This window comes from Oryzias latipes, chromosome 1 (assembly GCF_002234675.1).
Source record: "Oryzias latipes chromosome 1, ASM223467v1".
Taxonomy (NCBI): Eukaryota; Metazoa; Chordata; class Actinopteri; order Beloniformes; family Adrianichthyidae; genus Oryzias; species Oryzias latipes.
In genome coordinates this window covers 34,455,085-34,475,465 of record NC_019859.2, presented here as the reverse complement: position 1 = coordinate 34,475,465, position 20,381 = coordinate 34,455,085, and the positions used below count along the sequence as shown (strand labels likewise).

At 41.4% G+C, this 20,381-nt stretch overlaps 1 protein-coding gene across 1 annotated transcript in view; it reads left to right on the top strand.

The window, feature by feature from the left end:
* Positions 1-7,057: 7,057 nt before the first annotated feature.
* The window catches only part of LOC101168601 (neuronal acetylcholine receptor subunit alpha-3-like), a 32,163-nt gene continuing 18,839 nt past the window's right edge, over positions 7,058-20,381 (top strand). Inside the window, exons 1-3 of the mRNA XM_011480526.3 lie at positions 7,058-7,591; positions 15,523-15,662; positions 16,661-16,705. Coding sequence (XP_011478828.1) covers positions 7,534-7,591; positions 15,523-15,662; positions 16,661-16,705 — 243 coding nt within the window. The 5' untranslated portion in view covers positions 7,058-7,533. The remainder of the gene's footprint in view (positions 7,592-15,522; positions 15,663-16,660; positions 16,706-20,381) is intronic.

Sequence of the window (20,381 nt, the reverse complement as noted above, 5' to 3'; positions counted from 1 at the left end):
ATTATCTCTGTTTTTTACGCTACACGCCCAAACGACCAGGAACATGGGACAAGCTGTGCGTGAGATGCCAGCCGTCACTATTAATTCTTCTCTCTGCGCACAAAACTGTTAAGTGAACCAACTGAAAGCTTCATCTCTGTTCATCTATAAATCAACAAGGCAAAGAGAGGAAACTTCAGAGGTGAATATCCTGACGTGGACGTATGTGAGGATCATTCCTCCAGCAGGACAGAAAGGATGTTTTGGGTTTCAGCACATCTTTGCAGATGTCTGCGGCCGAGCCTGATGGCTTAAGTCAGCCTGTCCCTGGGGATGAGCCGCTTCCAGCAGCACGCAGCATTTCATCTGTCTGTGTGTCAGCTTGTGCCTTTTGTTCGCTTCCTGCTGGCGGAGGATGACCACACCGGACGTCTGCACAGATACACCACTGAGATGTAAATGCCCGATGACATGCAGGAAGCACCAATTTTTCTGATTTGTAAGCAAATGCCAGAGCGTGTGCTGAATTTTTCAAGAGACTTCCAAGTACAGTGACTTATTCGGCTTGGCAGCCAAGTTGAAAACGTCTCTTCTGAGTAAATTTTGCACATCTAGCAGATGTAAAACATCCCTCGTGTTGTCAGTACATAAGCTGTACTCCTCCCATCTGCTGGGTGTCTTTCACTCTTTGCAGTGGCAGTGCTCCTCAGACAGTTCAGGGTGTGATGCTCCTAGACAGCCCTCACCGTGTTCTCACAGAGATTTGAGCTCGACTACGTGTTCTCCGTCCCTGCGGCTTTATTAAAAGCGAGCCTTTTTCCCCTCTTTGTCTGCAGCAACTGTTGCTGCGGTGGTGAAACTCTCTTAACCCCTGGAATCCAGAAGTGCATCTGCATCAAGGTGTTCAAATCTCTCCTCAGCGGTCAGTTCGACTTTGTTCGTGACTTCGTGGTGTCCCCAGTTTGACTCATCAACGTTTCATGAGCCACCCCACTCGCGGACAGTTCACGAAAGAGCACACGACAGTGTCGTCTCTCCAAGGGGTAAACTCATTTTTGCAAAAAGCGGCACAAAACCCACAGAAGCATGAACGTCTGTTCCTGTGTGGATGCTCCCTTCAGGATCCAGTTCAAATCTGCTGCTGTTGAAGTGAATTATCCTCATGTAGGTCTAAACAGCCCATTCAGGTCTGAGGGAAGCTGCTCAACCATCTGTCACTGCAGGCCGTGTGGGCAGAATCACACAAATGACTGCCTCCCCTAATAAGATACATAAATATGTGTGTGCGTGTTGGGAAAACAAACATTACTTAAGCTGATTTAAAGGTTAGGATTTATTTTTTATGAACTTTTAAACTCACACAGTCTGTCTTGCAAAACTTTTTTTCTTTTTTTAAGTTTCCCACATAAATGGAAGATCGTGTCTCTCCTGATTGCTTCATTTTCAGTGAGCAGCACTCCCAAGCTGTTCAGTTATATTTCATGAATTTGTATCCATTTCTGTTACATTCATTCATCTTCAAATTTGTTTTGTCCCTTTCAGGGTCACCGGGCTGCTGGAGCCTATCCCGGTCACTTGTCGGGGAAGGCAGGGGACATCCTGCCAGTCTGTCGCAGGGCCACAAATCACACACCCATGCACACTCACGTGCACACCTATGGGGACACTTTAACCAATGAACCTAAGAAGCATGATATTGGAAGCCGGAGTCCCCAGAGAAAACCCACGGACGGACGGGGAAAACATGCAAACTCCACAAAGAAAGGTGTTCTTTTTCACTGTGAGGCAAGAGCGCTAACCACTGCGCCACCGTGCAGCCCGTTTCTGTCAAAACCGGACAACATTTTTTTTCCTTCTGGAGTCAAACCCAGGATTGGGTCTGAATTCCATCACTGCTCCCTCCCCCAGAAAAGACTCGTGCAGAATTATCCAGTGCTTTAGATTTCAACGCTCTCTACCTGGTGACATCACTCACTTGCTGAAATTAAATCCTAATAAATACGAACATTTTTTATAAGGATTATTTATGAATCCACTGATGATGAGAACTTGGATGATTTATGAAAAATAAATGTTTTTCAAATGAAAAATCATTTAAATTTAAATCATTGTGGCCTATATTCAATCTAATGAACATGGATGCACACAGCTTTTTGTTGTTTTTGCAGAGACTTATGGGAAGTTTCTAGGGGGCTGGACTTTGAAATTGTAGATTGTGACACGGGCTGCTCAGTGGCGTAGTGGTCAGTGCTTTCACCTCACAGCGAAAAGGATGTTGTTTAAATACCGGCCGGGTTCTTTCTGCGAGGAGTTTGCATGTTCTGCTTCCACAGTCCAAAAACATGCTTTTTAGGTGAATTGATGTCTTTGAATTGTCCCCATGTGTGTGTGTGTGTGTGTGTGTGTGTGAGTATGTGTGAATGTGTGGCACTGCAACAGACTGACAACCTGTTCAGGCGTGCTCTGCCTTTTGCCTAACAGTTGTTCGGTGGTTTTGTGCATGTAGAGCTGCATGACAGGATGTTGGCTCCAGCGACCCCATGACCCCGAGGAGGATTCAGCAGGTTCTGAAGACGGATGAAGGTTTAGTGTAAGAATTGTGCTCTGAGATTTGCTTTTGATCTTGTTCTGTTTTGCCTCATATCTCTGTCAGTCACACTAAGCTGATGTTGATGATCATCTGTCAGATCACCAACAGCTGTCTTGATTTCAGTGATTTGTCCTCAGTGTATCGGAGTGTCGTCGGGTTTTTCAGTTGTTCATTGTCCGCTCATCTGCTTTGGTTTTGTCATGTTAAAGTTTATTATTTGGGTGTTATTGGCAAGAGTCTGGCGATACGATACGTATCCCGATATTGTACTGGAACACATTTCTTTCCTTTTTTTATAGTATGACTTAGAGAAAGCTCTAGCTGAATTTCAATACGTCTTTCGTTGTAATGAAATGGTAAAATTCTGCTTGTTTAATGATCACAATGTTAAGCACTGCAACTGTATCTCATATTAAAGTTGCTTTTATCCAAACAAATTTATAATGCTTTTGCTTTGGTTACCTAAAATATAAAAAGGGAACAGTCAACATTTTCTGATGTTTTACAACAAAATATATTTCTGTATTAAAGAAAATAGAGTAAATGTGTCTTAACAAGTAGTTTCTAAAAGTATGATTGAGTAAATAAAGTAAATAAAGTTCAACATTGCTTAATGCAGCTTCTCTAGTGCTTTTAAGGGGTACAGGAACCAGAACGGTCCTTCAGAAATAAAGGGGGAAAAAAACACAAATGCTTTCCAGAAACAATAAAGTGTGATGTTGAGGCAGCATGACAGGATGAAGGAAAGTTGTTTTAATGTGGCCAAGACGCTTTATTTACATGAAAGTCTTCAGCTGCAGCTCAGTTTTCTCGCACGTGGAAGTAAACAAGGATTTCACCGCTCATCGCTACAATGTTTTTTCAGAGTGTTGTACACATCACTCTGACCCATCAGGTCGCTGAATAGATCTTGGTGGTAGCAGCAAATATTAAAACTAGTCAGCAACATGGCACAGAGTTTCGGTTCGGTACCCATCCTAAGTAAAAACTAAGTAGTTCATGTCTCATAACAACAAAACAAGCTGCTTCTCGCTGATGTCTTGTAATGGTTTCGTGCGTGTAGAGCTGCTCAAAGAGGCTCCGTGTTCTCTGCTGCCAACTAGGGGTCGGAGGTTGAAGTGGAAAACAAGAGTCAGACGCTGAAGGACGCTCAGAAATAATTGAATAAATATCGTCCTGACAGCACTGAATTGACACAAGTATCGCCAAATGAACTTTTGCGATATATCGCCAAAACGATTTTTTCCTGAACCCATGTCATATAAATGCATCTACACATTAAAGAAAAACACAATAAGAAAGAACAAACCACAACAAGAACCAAGTTTCTTATGCACGAGGGAGGAAAGCAAGTGTGACCGAAAAAGTCCACCACCTTTCTCTTCTCAAAGGTCTGCTTCTCCCGGTGCTCCTTTTATTAAGAATTCAAGTAGGAGGTAACAATTTTCAAACAAAGAGAAAAGTTCGTTAGGGGGCGTCGTATAATGAACCATTGGGGAGGATTCTCAGTTCACACAGTATTCCTTATCAGCTAAGGACAGTGTGTCGTAAAACCTCCTCATCCTAGCCTGGGATGAGAAACAGATGAACAAACACACAACTGTTTTCTAAAAAGGTCAATCCGAGTTAACATTTAAACATACATTTAACCGAATACATTTAAACAATGTAACAATGGCTGATGGGTCTTCCTTGGTCCCCTCAACATGAACAGGAATCTGACATGGAACAACTAAAGGATTCGTGTTTTTGATTTTATATTTTTATTTTCCGGGGAATTACCTGACTCTTAAGGAACAACTTGCTGCTGCTATCAGGCTTTTTGAATCAAATAAACAAGATTAAGATAAAAAAAAAAATAGACAATGATAATAATAAATAAATTTCTTTCACATCCCCTATTTATCACTTGTTTAAGCTCCTGCCGCTGTTAGTGACAAAAAGAAACCCAGATTTTCTGTTACTCAACTGCTTTCATAGACTGGAGGATGATACTTTCAGCCCTTTGCTCAATACTTTCATACCATAATAACAAAACACGTATTTTCATGGGAAATCTTATTGGTGGGACATTTTCTTCTTACTTTTCTTTCCTGGAAAGACAAGTTGAAAACAAAACTCAATCATGAAGTTCTCCTGTGGGTCGTATTCTCTGATGAAAGGGAGACCGTCTAATCTCAACACCACTAAGCCTGATCTTCTGCCCATTGGGTCCACCACCAGTTCCTGGCATCCGGACTCTTCCACAAACGCATTTAGTGAACAAAGTAGTGAGCAGTGAGGGAATTCAGACACAACCTAAGATATTAGATCAGGGTTCATTTACCACACCGTCTGTTTAGGAGTTAAACGTTTAACCTCACAGCCTCCAATCTGTAGAACATTTGTTCTCTAAAGCAAGACACTCTTAGGAAAATGCAACAACCCACATGTGCAGTTCAGTGTCACACTCTGCAACAGTTCAACATGACTTTTTGTTGGTTGGACTTCAATTGAACCTAATTTTCTGAACACAAACTGTTTTCAACACTGCACACCCCTCCACCCCATGACCTCCTTTCTCCTCCTGTCCTCCTCCCCGTTACCTACATCCCTGAGGCTATCATTCTAGGGAGCACCCGGCTGCAGCTTCTGGCTTTTCTCTCTCGCTTTGACAATAAAAGCTCTTCTCCGGGAGGGGGGTCAGGGAATGAGGTGCAGATGTGAATAATTCAGTGTGGTCTGAAAGTTTCAGCGCGGGTGATAGATATTTTTATGTGTTTGTTTCACTGGGGGGAGAAAGATGAAGACAATATAAAGAGAGTTTGTCTGAGCACAGCTGCAAAAAAAAAAAAGAGTCTGTGAGGTGAAAAGAGACGGCGGCAAAAAGAGAAAGAAAGAAAGAGAGAAGCTAAAGCGGAAGAACAGAGAAGCTTTCAGATGTGGCACATGCAGCTTTTACAACTAACATGAATTAAACATTTCTGGGCAGAAGAGTGGAGGACCTTCTGGTGCATCAGACTAAACAGTCCTGGCAGAAACACAGATTCTCACCCAGTTCCTCATCTGACTTCCGCTCTAACAAAGCTGTGGGGGACGAGCGTGTCATGAAGCCGCACGGCGAGCACGCCGCTTGTCAGGTGGCAACAGCAAAAGCACATTACGCCCTTTTTAAAATAGCATTTTTGCTTCTGATGGTTTAAAGGCTTCTGCTTTCTCTGATTGAATATTATGTCAATGATTAGGAATAAAAGAATAAAAAAATGCCTTTGCATTTATGTAAATAATCCGACACAGAAAGTCCAGAAAGCTCCAAAAGCAAATGCTTTGTAACAATGGTTGAACAATTTGATTATCCAAAATATCTTAAATATCATAAGCATTGGTTATCTCAATGGACATCATGTTGTTTAGATATCTGGATAACGTTTTGGTCAAATTCATTATACGCTTTAACTACAGGCAGTTCAAATAAGTTAGAATTATTACGAAAAATGATCAATGTTTTCTTTTTCCACTTTTTATATTGTTGTTTTTTTTCCATTCAAGGCAACATAATTACTTGCAAATTCAGCTTTTCTGACTTATTAAAACATAACATCAATGTTAATTCATTAATTTTGATCAGAAAATATTATTGAATAATTGTAGTTTTCAAGAAATAAAGTCTAACTTTAACCATAAATTGAAAAATCAACAAATTAATAAATTTAATGATAGAAACACTAGTTAGAGTACATTTGATTATAGATTCAATTATTAAACATATTTCTAGTTGATTGTGACAGTATTTTATGAGTTACTTTATTGATCGTTTTATAATATTACATTTTTTTAATAGAAGAAGGAACAAATGATAATTGCTTATTAGAATGTTTCTATTATTCTCGTGCATTTTGATCATTTGGTTTAGAAAAAAACACACTCTGATGCATCAGTTATGAACACAAATGGACACGTTCTGTCTTATTGACATCCTCATTTATTACAGACTATCTGAAAAATAAAACTATACATATTTTTGTTAAAATGTAATCTTGTTTGCACGCAGAAAAGCTCGGACAAATGACCCTTTTATCCCCTTTATCTGCGCGCCGTCAAATGGACAGGAAGTGAGTTCAGGTCTGCCGTTCGCGGCTCAGTGCTGCGGTTTAGCGGCTGAAGGGAGACACAGCATGTCAGACGCTCTGGAGTCAGCGGGAGGAGGGGGGGGCTGTTGCGCACTGAGCTGCTGCTAAATAACTTTATTAGCCCTTGTGCTATCCTAGGCACTTTAACATTGGGAGTTGGGTCATCTAGACCCACTAGACAGTGCTCTGAACCTTTTTCTTCAATGGTTTGTGAACGTCACTGGTGTCCATGGATTACATGAAATCTTTCCACCTTTATCCACCTTAGTCATGGTTGGGAGAACACGTCAATGGAAGGGGGGGGGGCATCTAAGATAGCACAAGGGTTAGTCTGACAGACTGAGAACAACAAAGAAACAAAGAACAAACACACAAAACGCTTAGGAGAAGGTGAAACGGTTTCAGCACCATGGACAGCTCCCCGAAAAGCTCTGCGCTGTTCGCGGTGCTGAAACTGTCGCTTTCTGAAACTGTCATTCCAACTTTGAAACTTCGATCCGGCTAACACGTGACACACGTAGTTGAACAGTTTTAAAGCGAGTTAGATGAGTGAAGAACTGACTTTTCCCAGTCAGAGATTTCTCCGAATGTGTCAGTCAGTGGCTCATCTTTTCCTCTTTCCCTGCCAGTCATGTCTGCGCATTCCGTGTGGGTGCGCCAGCGGCGAGTTTTGCGCGCGGAGGGGAGGACGCGCGCACGCAAGTTCAGATCGAATGGGGTGACAGTGGAAGATAGCGCCAGAGAAAACCCCCGTGATCGAATGACACTCGTGATTATTTGCTTGCACTCCACGCCCAGCGTTCCTGCTTCAACGCGTCAAGAAAAGTGAAGAAGCTCCAGCTGCCGTGGTGACAGATGAGGCAAACGGCGGAATGGACGGCGTTGCTGCTCCTCTTGGCTCTCAACGCGCGAGGTAAGCGGGGTGTTTTTGGAGAAAGATCCCCTCCAGAGCTCCCCAGAGACTCATAGAGATGAGAGATTTGCGTCTCTGAAGGCAGACGACTTTACAATAACTTTCCCTCGACCGTTTATTGAAGATGAGGAAACTAGGGTGTACATTTTATTATTATATAAAATGCCTGAAAAAATGAAGGTTTTCCAAATTTATTGAAGTTCTTACAACGCCTTCTCTGTTTCCTTTAAAAATGTTTTAACCAAAATTAAGGATGAAAGGAGAAAAAATACAAAAACAGCCACAAAAAAAGCAAGAAATGCAGACAAATGTGTTTGAAGGCTAATGAATTCTTATGAATGCACTTTTTTTTGCATTAAAGTGTGATTTCCCAAAGAATGCATTAGGAGTCTGTTTGCCAGCATTCCATTTGGAGGATTTCGGAGGCTGCAGGAGGTCTGTGCCTTCTAGGGATGAAGATACTTCCTGAAATAGGACTGCATCATAAAATAAAGGAAGAACGAAGCAAAGGAATGACGAGAAAAAGAAGTATTTGAAAAAGAGACACAAAGCAGTGGCAAAAAGAATGAAAACATACATTATTTTATGGATGAAAGAGAGGAGGGTCTGATTGTGAGGAAGCGTTCATCATCGTAATCGATGGCCTCAGCTGAGCAGGGATCCTGCATGCGACCTGCAGCCTCACTAACAGGCACACAAACTCTGTATGCTGCAGCATTTCAAAGCATTTGCTCTGACGGTTTAAACAGCATCTCCATGATTTATGAACGGCGGAAGATACAGTCTTCCTTATGAGTTATCTGTTGGAACCCACACACATGCATAACCCCATGAGATGTGAGCGCTCTGCTTTTAAAGACAACCACGAATTAAAGCTTCATCTCATTTATTTAAGAGTTTGCTGCTGCAGACGAGAAGACAGGAAGGACACTTTCCCTCCGTTGAGGGTGGTGGTTATCACTGGGGAGCAGCTGGTGGTTGTTGGAGCTTTGGTAAAACTGAGAAATTATTCTAACAACAAAAACCTTCTGGGCAGGAACTTAAAGCAACAAGCTTTATACTCCGAGAGACTCCGCCATGATATGCAGATACTGTTTGCACTTGTTTTTGCCCCTCTGGCAGTTTATTGTTTAGATGTTTTGCATGAAATCATCACAGCAAAACATAACTTCACCTCACTTTGGTAACTTTGTGTTTCATTTAGTCCTCACTTTTTCGGCCTTTCCTGATGCGTGCTTTTCATTTTTGTCTCATTTATTTACTCTTTTTTTCCAATCGAAGCATGTTTCACATCTTATAAAAGTGAATTTCTCTTCATTTTAACCCATTTGGGGTTTCTTTTTTGTGCCTTTTCCTGGTGGGACGGAGGTCATCTTTCCGCTCTAACTCTCCCGAAAACCCTTTGTGTGAACCTTGCAAACAGGCAGATTTGTGCTGAGCTCTGACCGTGCGTGCGCTCACCCGCCCATGGAAATGTTGTTTGGCGACTATTCACGCATCATCGCCGTCATGTATAATGTAGCATCCCAGCTGCCATGTTCCTGTGTGATCTGGTCTGATCAATAGCTGGAAGCTGGGAGCTCCATCCCTCTGTATGCGGGCAAACAGAAAGCACATTTATGCACAAACATGTAGCGTGTACAAACAAACCGTTCAGAGGTGACAGAAGTTTGCCCCTGGTGGGGGTTTTGTGTGTGCAGCCTGCAGTCCTGTTGCTGCTATATGTTGTTCTCAGACAGAGATAATACGTCTAAAAATCCCGCTTCATTTATCTTGTAATTTCTTGTTAAAGTCTTCACAGGGTTTTTTTTGTGTGTGGCCAAAATCAGGAACCTGTTTTGTTTTCAAAGACTTAGTTTCTGCAGAGCGGCAGGAGTTCCTCAGAAATTGACCTTTGAGTTGTGGGTTGGCACAGAGCAACTCCGCCCCCCCCCCTTCCCGCCACCCATAACTGAGTGCTCAAGTGCTATAATATAAATAGATGTTTTACTTACTCAGAGCAGGCAGCTTGTGGCCAGGCCAGGATATTTTCTATGTAACAAATACAAATATCTTTTTAAAAATATAAAATACTCAAAAATGCTATTTTTAGTTTGTTTTTCTTATTACAGTGTTCCTCGATTATCGTGAGGGTTACCTTATAAAGATAACCCACAACAGGTTAAAATGTACAGAATTTTTTGATCCTGCAAAGCTCCTTACTACAGACTTTATACACTGTACTAAGACAGACATGAACATTTTCACACTTTTGGCACTTAGTGAAACTTTAAAAATTTCAAACCTTCATTGAAGATTAAGTCCAGTGTTACAGAAAAAAAAGTCTGGTTCTGGATTTTGGATTCTCTACACCATCCAACTCATTCTTGACACAAGTCAAGTCGCTGTGTCACGTGTCAAAAACACCTTCTTAAAGCACCTGTTCCTAAATTATTCATATAAATAAATAGAATAAAACAGAGAAGTGCATCATTTCAAATTTTCACAAACATTTGATGTTAAAAGACAAGATTTTAGAGCGCAGGAGTCAGCAGTGGGAAAATTAAGGTGAGGACAGAAAGAGATAATTCAACAAAATGTGCCAAATGTAACTGTTATTTACACTAGCAATAATTATGCTTAATATTCAACAACCGGCCGAGCATGCTGCTAATAAAGTTCAAATTTCGCTCCTCTCATTTGGAGGAAATGCTGTTTCTGCATCGTTTGGCACAATCTGTGTCCTTTGAAAAAAGTTCGTGAATTAAAGACAACACTTTCCCAAACCAAGACTGACAAACAGGAACCCTCTGGCATCTCTTCTGAAAATGACGAGGATGAAATGAACTTCCTCAAATCAAGTAAAAAAAATAAAATAAGAGAAAGTAGGACTAATGTTGGGCCATGTCTCTTATGAATGCTCCATCATGGCCTTCCCAGGCTCTAGAATCAATACATATGACATCATGCCTGCTGTTTAACGTGAAACAAAAAGAACATTTTTGTGGAGTTGGGATGGATGGTGCAACTACCTTTCAGTGAGAAGATTTTCCTTTTCTTTGGCTTCCTCTGACAGTCCAAGCACATCTAAATAAAACTGTCAGCAGCATCAATAGCAGCATAAATCAGGGGCGGACTTACCATTAGGCAAAGCTAGGCTGAACATTTCATAAAAAATTCTAAAATAAATTTAACCCCCATCTTTATTTATCTCTGTCATTTAAAAAAAATCAAAATCTCTGAAATGGGATGAGACTGGACACGTGAAAGTGTTTCGTCCTCCCCCGTCCCTCTGTAGCAATGGAATATCCCAGTCAACAGCAAGTCCAGAGACCTGCAAGTTAGCATGCAGCATCAGTGTTGCCAGATTGGACGCTTTCCAGCCAAAGTTTTATTCTGGCCTTGCAGGCAGTACCTGCTTTAGGTGAACAGAAATAACGTTTTTTAAACTTTCGATAACTTTTAGTTCCTGGTTGATTACGTTTCAACTAGGGAGTTGCAGTCGGGGGAGGCAGGTGAGGCAGTGCCTCACCTGTCATCAATCTATCCTGCCATCATGAGATGTTTGGCCTATTGATAATAAAATAAATATCTGTCCATAAATGTCATTTATTTGTTTGGTACTGAGCATTTTCATGATTTTTATCCTCAAAATGGATGTATTTTGTTTCCTGTTCAGTGCAGGCTCCAAGACTTGGCCAACTCATGTGAAGAGGGTTGATTGTCCTTTCTCAGCATATACTAAGGATGCACGGCTTTAATAATTTTGTTAATACTTTATACATTCTTGGCATTTTATGTCATGCGCCCCTTTCTTTCGCATTTGTCTCGATTATTTAGTGGTCAATACTGACTAATAATCTGTGACTTCCTTTGGACGAAAAAGTAATCCCTGTTGGGCTGCCAGGGCGATGAATCTTCCTGCTCTTAATCCCCTCTTTTACATTTTGGACTTTGCTGCTTTTTGCGTCTCACAAATCCCCCCAGATCCTTTTCATCCACTTTCCAAAACCTAATGGATTTTCTTTTTCTATAGATTTTCTTTTGTTTAGTTTCAAAAGGAAACAAATAGTTTATCATTAATAATCTTTGCACACATGAGAGATGAATAGCTTCTCTCTCAGGCTCATCTGCGTCTCTCCATCTCTCTTCCTCTCCTCTAAAAGCATCTCCCATGCTCAGGGGACAAGGAGCGCTAAATGGTTTTCCAACAGGAACCAGAAATTATTTCCCGTTAGTAACTGCAAACTCAGCATCCAGTAATGTCCAAAGGGAAACTGCAGAACAAACCGAAGCTCAAAAGTTGGGAGGTGCTGGTGTTGGCTTAGGTTTTTTCTTTACTGTTAACGTGTCTCCACATGTAAGGCAGGTTCTCGTATTTTCCTCTCTTCAAATTAAAAGCCTGCATGCAAAATCTTTTAGATTTTTTAAAATATAGTTGGTTACACCATACACTATATGCAAAAAAAAAAAGAAAACAACAATAACGCTTTAGTCTTTATTTTGGATGTTTCTTTGTACGTCGGTTTTTTTTGTAGGTATTTTGTGACCAGAATATGACTTGTGTTAATCTCTGTAGGCACGATCATGCACACATCTGTTTATTTAGAAAAGAATGTCTGATTTTTACTTTTTTTTTTTTAAATCAACGATAACTTCATATCGAGCAGATTAAGGCTTTGAAAGTGATGCCAGTTAATGAAGCAGTCAGCCTTATTTAAGATTTAAAAAAAGACATGCAGTGAAACTATGGTGGGTTTTAGGTAAACAACAGAAACACTTATTCCTTTATTTAAACAGTTTTGATTTCCTTTTACGTCTTTTTTGGTTCGAAATTACCCGGTACGGTTTACCCATGGCCTGAGTTGATGGGCCCCAGGTGGGTTTGTCCACATTTGGTAGAGACAGTTCTGACGGGTACCAAACCACGCCGTGCTGCTGAAATCGTGCTGCTACCAGACATTTGCGTTGCGCCCATCGCTGAAATCGGGCCGCTGGACCTCAGATCACGTCTATACCACGTCTATACCATTGACTTAACATTAAAACTGCCTCTGTTGGGAATCGCGTTTGGTGTAATCGCAGCTGAACAGTAACCCATAATCCCAAAACTACCCTTCCTCTTGATTTGTGCGGCCAAGAAAAACGTTTAGTACCGGTTGTAAGTTAGAAAATTACCTGTAAATAGTACCATTTATTTTATGTGACGTGCAAGTGAATTCATCAATTTTGAAGCTTTCTGAGACTCTTAGTAGGTGATGTTTGTGTCAAACGCTTCACTCATGCAAAACAGCAGAAAGGGGGGGTGGGTAGAGGGCGGAGCTACTCAGCTTAGCACCAATGGCCACACCCATGTAGAGGAAATATTGGCAACAGAGTCTTCAGATAAACATGAAATATGGCTTTTAAGACGTTTAGATTGTGGGATTTTGGTTAAAAAAACATCATAATCATCAACATCACTGGGAACGTTTCTTTTAATACAAAAAAAAAAAACTGTCCTAGGGGGACTTTAAACATGAAATGTAAAAACATGACTATGAGACTTTATTGACAGTTCAGGAAAAGGCTCTCAGGGCAGAGGTGAAGGGCAAGTTTGATGAAATACAATACATCTGTTAACTGCTGGAAACACAAAGCATGATTTATTCATCTTCAGCTGGTCTGAGTGCCACCTTTAGAAGGCTTTCCTGGTCGCAGGTCTCTTGCCTCCAACAGCACCCCCCATGCGTCTTTAAACTCCGCTCCATCAGGTCTGTCTCCAGAGGGCTGCCATCAGGAGTTCATCAGCTGTTGGCTCTGGGTGTTTGAGTGGAGTGGGCTATCGTCTGCATTCGAAGCAGGGACCCTCGTTAAACAGGGTCAGCAGCCTTTCATCAACAGGAGTTCCATTAAAATGATGACTTTTATCATTCCAGAGCCCAGTGTGGCAGGAATTATTTGAAGACAGAAAGTCTTATAGATGACAAAACAGTTCAAGGGGCTTAAAGCTGGACGGCTGGTCCAGCAGGTCCTTCCTCTAAGCGTTAATTTTCTTTTGACTCCCCATCACTTTCCAGATCTTTCTATCTCTTATTTCCAACAACACTGCAGGCTTTCCTCAAGGGAGAAATATGTATTGATCTGGATATTTAAAGAGGATGACAGGGAGCGAGTGGGTTCTCTACGCAACTCCTGAAGGAGGAGTGCCTTCTAAAACTGTGGAGAACTTTCAACTTGTCACTTTGATGTGGTGCAGTATGAAAACTCATGCAGCTTACACAACTAGCATTGACTGATCCATCCCGGCGGTGGTTGCACTCGCACCCTGACTGTGTTGAAAGCCAAGAGTCCTCACAGTTCAGATCCAGCCGGGTTGCGTCATTCAAGAGTTTGAAATAGTTACAGAAAGAAATCAATACGTTTAAACCTCTCCACGAGAAAAAGGCCGGCTTCCCCAGCTCCAAACGTTTGAGCTTTAAAACAAATCAGTCCATTTCACAAGGTCACTGCTCATCCACTTCCAGCTCTTCACATCTTTTGGTTCCATCTGTAAAGAATAATTTACTCAAAATCATTTACTCGAACCTGAAAGACAATAATTAGAGGAATAACTCGTTTAAAGACCCATTTCTTTGCTGTTCAGAGAGAAACACTGGTTTAGGCTGTTTTTCCTAATCATTAATGATCAGTAATGATTCACAGGACAAGCATTGTTTCTACACATTTCTTCTTTTGAGTTTGGACACTGATTTCTTTTCTAAAAACAAAGACAAAATGTATTAATAAAATGAACAAATAACAGTCAGTTTTGCAGCTCTTCTCACCAGAATCCTATAAAAAACAAACTAAAGCTTTTTTATTTTTTTATTGTCATCAAAGTACAATCTTTTTCCCTTCAGTTCTTCACCTGAACAGTCAAGTTTAACTTCACAGGCGTCTAGATGTTAAGATGATGCTGTGTATATCTGCACAGAACCAAAACAGAAGAGGATATCAGGGGGTCGGACAGACCATGTGGGAAACAAACCAAACTAAATCAGTCAGACATGAAGCTGTGATGAGCTGCTGCACCTCTCTGGAAGCTGTAGGGAGACGTCGGGCTAATGAGGGCTGAAAGGCAGAACGTGTGGGGGGCAGAAGGGGCTCTGGATTCAGTGACCAGCCTTGGGGGTCATTCTGGGCAAGCACACAGGGGGGTTTACAGGAGTGGCCTTGAGAAGTGTTTCCTGGCTTGTGGTGTGTGTGTGTGTTTGGGCGAGGGGGGGGTAGTACCGGGTATGATCCTCCCAGGTTGTTGGGGGCAGCCTCCCTAGGCCCCCTTCTTCAGGACCATTGGGGAATTCTTACACTTTATCGAATAAAGTCCCACTTCTATCACCTTCTGATCTATTTTCAAAGTGCTCCCACTGGTCTATCAAATATCGTCTGTGGTTTTGAGCCAAAAATGTAAAAATCTTGTCGTTTCTGGAGAGCGGCAGGAGTTCATTAGAAATTCATTCATTAGTTCATTAGAAGTTGTGGATGTTACTGTTGGCGCTGAGCAAGCCTCCCACTTCCGGTCACTCATCTGTTTCCACTTTCCCCTGTTACCCTACAGCCCCCTCACACCCCTTCCCAACATTACTAGAAAACGCCACAAGAACATTTTAAAAACACCAAACTGAAAATTCAAGTCAGTTAGTGACAAGTGTACATTTCTAGTTTGTATAAATTATTCTTGTTTGGGGTTTTTTCTCTCTTGTCTTCCTCCTTTTCTGGCCTCATTCTGTCTGCTGCGTCTTTTCTCTGCATTTTATATTTTTCTGCCAAAAGACAAAGAAAGATTTTGTCAAAATAAAGAAACTTTTTTTTCTTAACCTACAAATTGAAGAGGTACATATGAAATGTGCCATATAAAGTAAGGATTTCTGATTCTCAGTTTTAAAGCCTGTTGTTTGTTTCTCCCTCCTCTTCCTCACCTTTACATTCAGACTGCTTCTCGTCCAAAGCAGAGGACCGGCTTTTCAGGAAGCTCTTCCGACGCTACAACCAGTTCATCAGACCCGTGGAGAACGTCTCTGATCCCGTCACTGTGGAGTTTGAAGTGTCCATCTCACAGCTGGTTAAAGTGGTGAGTTTGACACCTAAACCTTCGCTCACCTGTACACATTCTGTGTTCTAACTTCAAAGGTCGGTAAAAGTACTGCTCGCCGTCTTTGATGCAGCCCTGAAAGGTGCAGCTGTCCCACAAGCACGTTCCACTGATTTCCTACCTCCTACGGCAAAAAACCTGAATTTGAAAAAAAGTTCCATTGTGAAAATGTTGATTACAAATATAACTGTTCTTTGAGTGAAATGTGAAATATAACTATGAAAGTAAAATAATTGCTAAAGGGGGGTTCAAAAGGGAAGCTTGTATCTTTTTGTTGAATCAAGATTAAAACCAATGTTTCGATAATGTAAAAATAAATAGGTAAATGTATTTCTGTTTACCTCAAGTTTCTGTTTAAAGTGACATTTCTAAAATAAAAAAAACAGCAGTCAGTCTGAAGACTCAGCTTTGTTCCTGCTGTGAAAAAAAGGAGACTCCAGTCTTCAAATAATCAGCTTATTTTAGGGTCGTTGTATTTAGTTGTCATGCTGCCATGTGTGTAATGTGTTAGTGCTGAGGAAAAATTCTCCTGTAGAAGAGTTTCTGTTGTTGTGTGAGGAAATCCCAATTTGATTGGAAATCCTTATAAAGTGTAGATTCCTAAGAAGGTAAGATTTAAGGCAAGCAAGATCTCATGTGTGCCTGCAGTTCAGCCATGTTTTTGTGTTTTTTTCTACTTTTTTTGGCCTCGATGCTACAGAATTGTGAGAATCAACGCTTATTGCAGAGAATTGGTAAAGTGTGAAGCTTCATCTATTATTAAACACACTATCCACCTTTTCTGAGAGTGAGCTCCAGAGGGCAAAGTTCAGAGAATGAATTCCATCTCTTTTGAAAGTGGATTCCTTTTCTCCCAGCAGGATTTTCTATTATCTTGTAGAAAACCACATTGGGTATGAAGTGGAGATGGTTCAGGTGCTGCATGAAGAGTAGCCTCATGAACCCGCTAACATGCTTCCTCTTTGGCTCTTCTGCAGGATGAGGTGAATCAAATCATGGAAACAAACTTATGGCTCAGACATGTGAGTATCCACGTGCACAGATGCACAGAGCAAACACTGTTTACTGACAGAGGTTGATGATTCATGTCAGAAGTAGAACTGAATCAGCTGGTAATGTTGTTATTAAACACTTCACGCTGTATCTCGCTAATTTGGAACACACCATTAAATCCAGGATTCCACCTAATTTTCACATCAAATACAATACAATAAATTCTGGCATTAGTATGGTGGCCCTGAAGGGCAAATCACATCAACAAATTATAAAATTATATGATGAAAGAAAAACGAAAAAACGCCCCTCTCACCCTCCGCGGGTGGTTTCTCCTCCAAGCTCGGGTGCTCTACCAGAGACCTGGGAGCTTGAGGGTCCTGCGCAGTATCTTAGCTGTTCCTAGCACTGCGCTTTTCTGGACTGAGAGGTCTGAGGTCTTTCCAGGTATCTGTTGTAGCCACTCCTCCAGCTTGGGGGTTACTGCCCCGAGTGCTCCAATTACCACAGGCACCACTGTCACCTTCACTTTCCAGGCTTTCTCCAGTTCTTCTCTGAGTCCCTGGTATTTCTCCAGTTTCTCATGTTCCTTCTTCCTGATGTTCCCATCGCTTGGCACTGCCACATCCACCACAATGGCTTTCCTCTGTTCTTTATCCACCACTACAATGTCTGGTTGGTTCTCCATTACCGTCCTATCAGTCTGGATCTGGAAGTCCCACAGGATCTTTGCCCTCTCATTCTCTACATTCCCATTTTGACCTTGGGGTTTCCAGTTCATATTCTGCACACATGTTCCTGTACATTATTCCAGCCACTTCATTGTGGCGCTCCATGTATGCTTTACCTGCCAGCATCTTACATCCTGCAGTTAGGTGCTGGATTGTTTCAGGGGCCTCTTTGCACAGCCTACACCTTGGGTCTTGTCTGGTGTGGTAGATCTGAGCCTCTATCGCTCTGGTGCTCAGGGCTTGTTCCTGAGCTGCCAGGATATATATATAAATATATATATATATATATATATATATATATATATATATATATATATATATATATATATATATACACATATATATATATATATATATATATATATATATATATATATATATATATATATATATATATACATATATATACACATCGTAATTTACGGACTATAGACCGCACCTGATTATAAGCCGCACCCATTACATTTTTATAGGATAAAACATTTTGTACATAGATGTGGTCCTGAATCCGATACGTAGCCGATCTTTTGACATGTGACCTCCGTCTGAACGGCCAGGCCATATGTATCCGACCCGTACGTCATCGATACGCTACAAACGTCATAATTCTGCATTGAAGTAGGCGGGAACGAGAACATAAACATCAACCATGGCGGACGATGCTGCTGAGGCCAGTCAGTGGAAGGGAAGCCAGGTCACCAATTTGATTTGATTCATATTTGGGGTGACAGCTCTATTCACGCCAAACTCCAGGGTTCTTATCGCAATCGGGCGGTTTTTGAAAAGATTTCCAGCAAAATGGCCGAGCGTGGTGTTGAACCTTTCCTGCGATTACTTTTTTCCCCCCTTTCCGACCGTGGTCAGAAGCGCGGGAGACCGAAGGCGGATCCTCCATCGGGGTTCAGTTCCCCGTTCGGACCCTCAGATTCTCCAGAGCGGGTTAATAAAGAGTACATAGCATTTATTCTGGGGGAAACAATCTTCTTTTATCCTTCTCCTTCCTCCAAAACACAACATGAATGCACGTCCCCAACACACTTCCGCAAAACAAAGGCAATTTTCAAAAATTAATGTTTAAAGTAAATAAAGATAAAATGCTGAAAAAGGTAGATATTAGAGGAGATCACTGATTGGATGATGAGGTTAGCTTGCCTTTTCAACAGGAACTTGTGGCGATATCTTCGGACAGCAGATGTTTCTTTTAGCTTCTGGCCACGCCCACTGCAAAAGTTCAATTCAAAACTCAAACCTTATCATCCAATCAGTAACATCCCATAATACCTAATTTTTCCATTTTCTCATTTTGTGTCATTTTTTTCATTCCATTTTAATTTCCAGGAATTACTCTGGTTTTTTGTTATTTTTTTTAGTGTTTTGGTTTCTGCCATCTCGTCTTGTTTTCTAAAATTGTATCTTGTTTTTGCTTTATTTATTGTCATTGTGATCTTTAATAGGTTTTTGCAGTGAGAAGTTTGTTGATGTGATTTGTCCTCCAGGGCCACTGTAGTTCAGGTTTTCTGGAAATCGGCACATGTGATGTGTGAAAACGAGCTTTGGTCGTTCTTTTAGGTTTAAGAATGGCTGTGATTCTCCGGAACCGGTCCTGTCTGGGCTCCTAACACGAACAGAGCCTCAGCATCAGCTTTTTTCCACTGTCTGGATCAGAGCCAGCGCTATGTGTTTACAATGAAAGCCCTGATAGCATTTATTGCAGACCCTCCTGGCGTTCAACTGCAGGGGATTTGCTTTATAGCCTCAATGCAATTGGTTTCTAAATGAGTTAATTCTGTGATGTGACGTTTAAAAATAGCCTCGTTCAAAAATGTGTATTTTTAGTCGAACTCCATCACAGAATGGAGTTCTATGACAACACTCTTATTTTTTACCACTTAAATCTTTCTTTGTTGGATAAAATATCCTAAAACATCTATTCATTTTCTAAACCCAGTAGTTCCTGTTTCTGGCTCAGAGGGACGTTGGAGACCATCCACCCAGCTATTGGTTTACACTTGATTTAAATTTGTTGGGGTTCAGGCCTTGTGATGGACTGCTGGTTTGTGCAGGTTGTACCCCAGCTTTGCCCAATAGTAGCTGGGTAGATTCCAGCAATCCCATGACTCTGAACTGGATAAAGTAGATGGATGGATGCTCTTTTGTAAAATATATGACCTTTTCTTTACTCTCCTTTTACCGGAATTTCCCCACTTTTTACAGTAACTCAAAGTTAAAATGAAGGATTGCTGTCATGCTTTCCTTAGTTTAGTGTGTTTTTTAATATTTGTGTTTGGTTGTAATTGCCACGCCAGTTCTCATTTTCCATCACCTGCAGTAGTTTTTTCTTCTGTAACTTAGATTACTGTCACATATCCCAAAAGGCCACAGCATGGCAACCTAAATGCAAGCTTTTCAGCAAATTCAGCAGGTGGCAGCGCGGCGGCATTTTCAATCAGGAGGTGGCATTTGCAGTCTTAAACACAGCGCGTCACCTACTAAGGTTTTAGGAAAAAGTTCAAATTTAACAGCTAATGTACGATTTTTTTCACAGACCGCCATTATGCTGCCGTCCCACTTCCATCGTCCGATTGTTAAAAATCGCTCTGTCGCAGCGCGGGCATTCGACCAGGGCTGTTCCTGGCCCCCTTAGGTTCTGCATATACTGTAAATAAGGAGACGGCATTGATTCTTGTTATCAAAGGAAGACTTGTGTTGTGGTTGGACCACTTGGACCTTCGTTTTGGCCGCTGGTGCTTTTGCCTTGCTGGGTTTCTTGGGAGGCAAGTTGTCAAAAAATGTGTACATTCGTAAATTTTCATGATTGTAATGTGTGCTTAAAGTCTGATTTGCAAATGATCCGTAGTGCAGAATGGCCAGTTTTTTATAGAACCCCGACTGGCAGCAGGTGAAACTTGGCATGGACGGCCAATCAGAGTTACTGCACAGGTGATCCGGCTGCCACCACCCTGTGGCCGCCCAA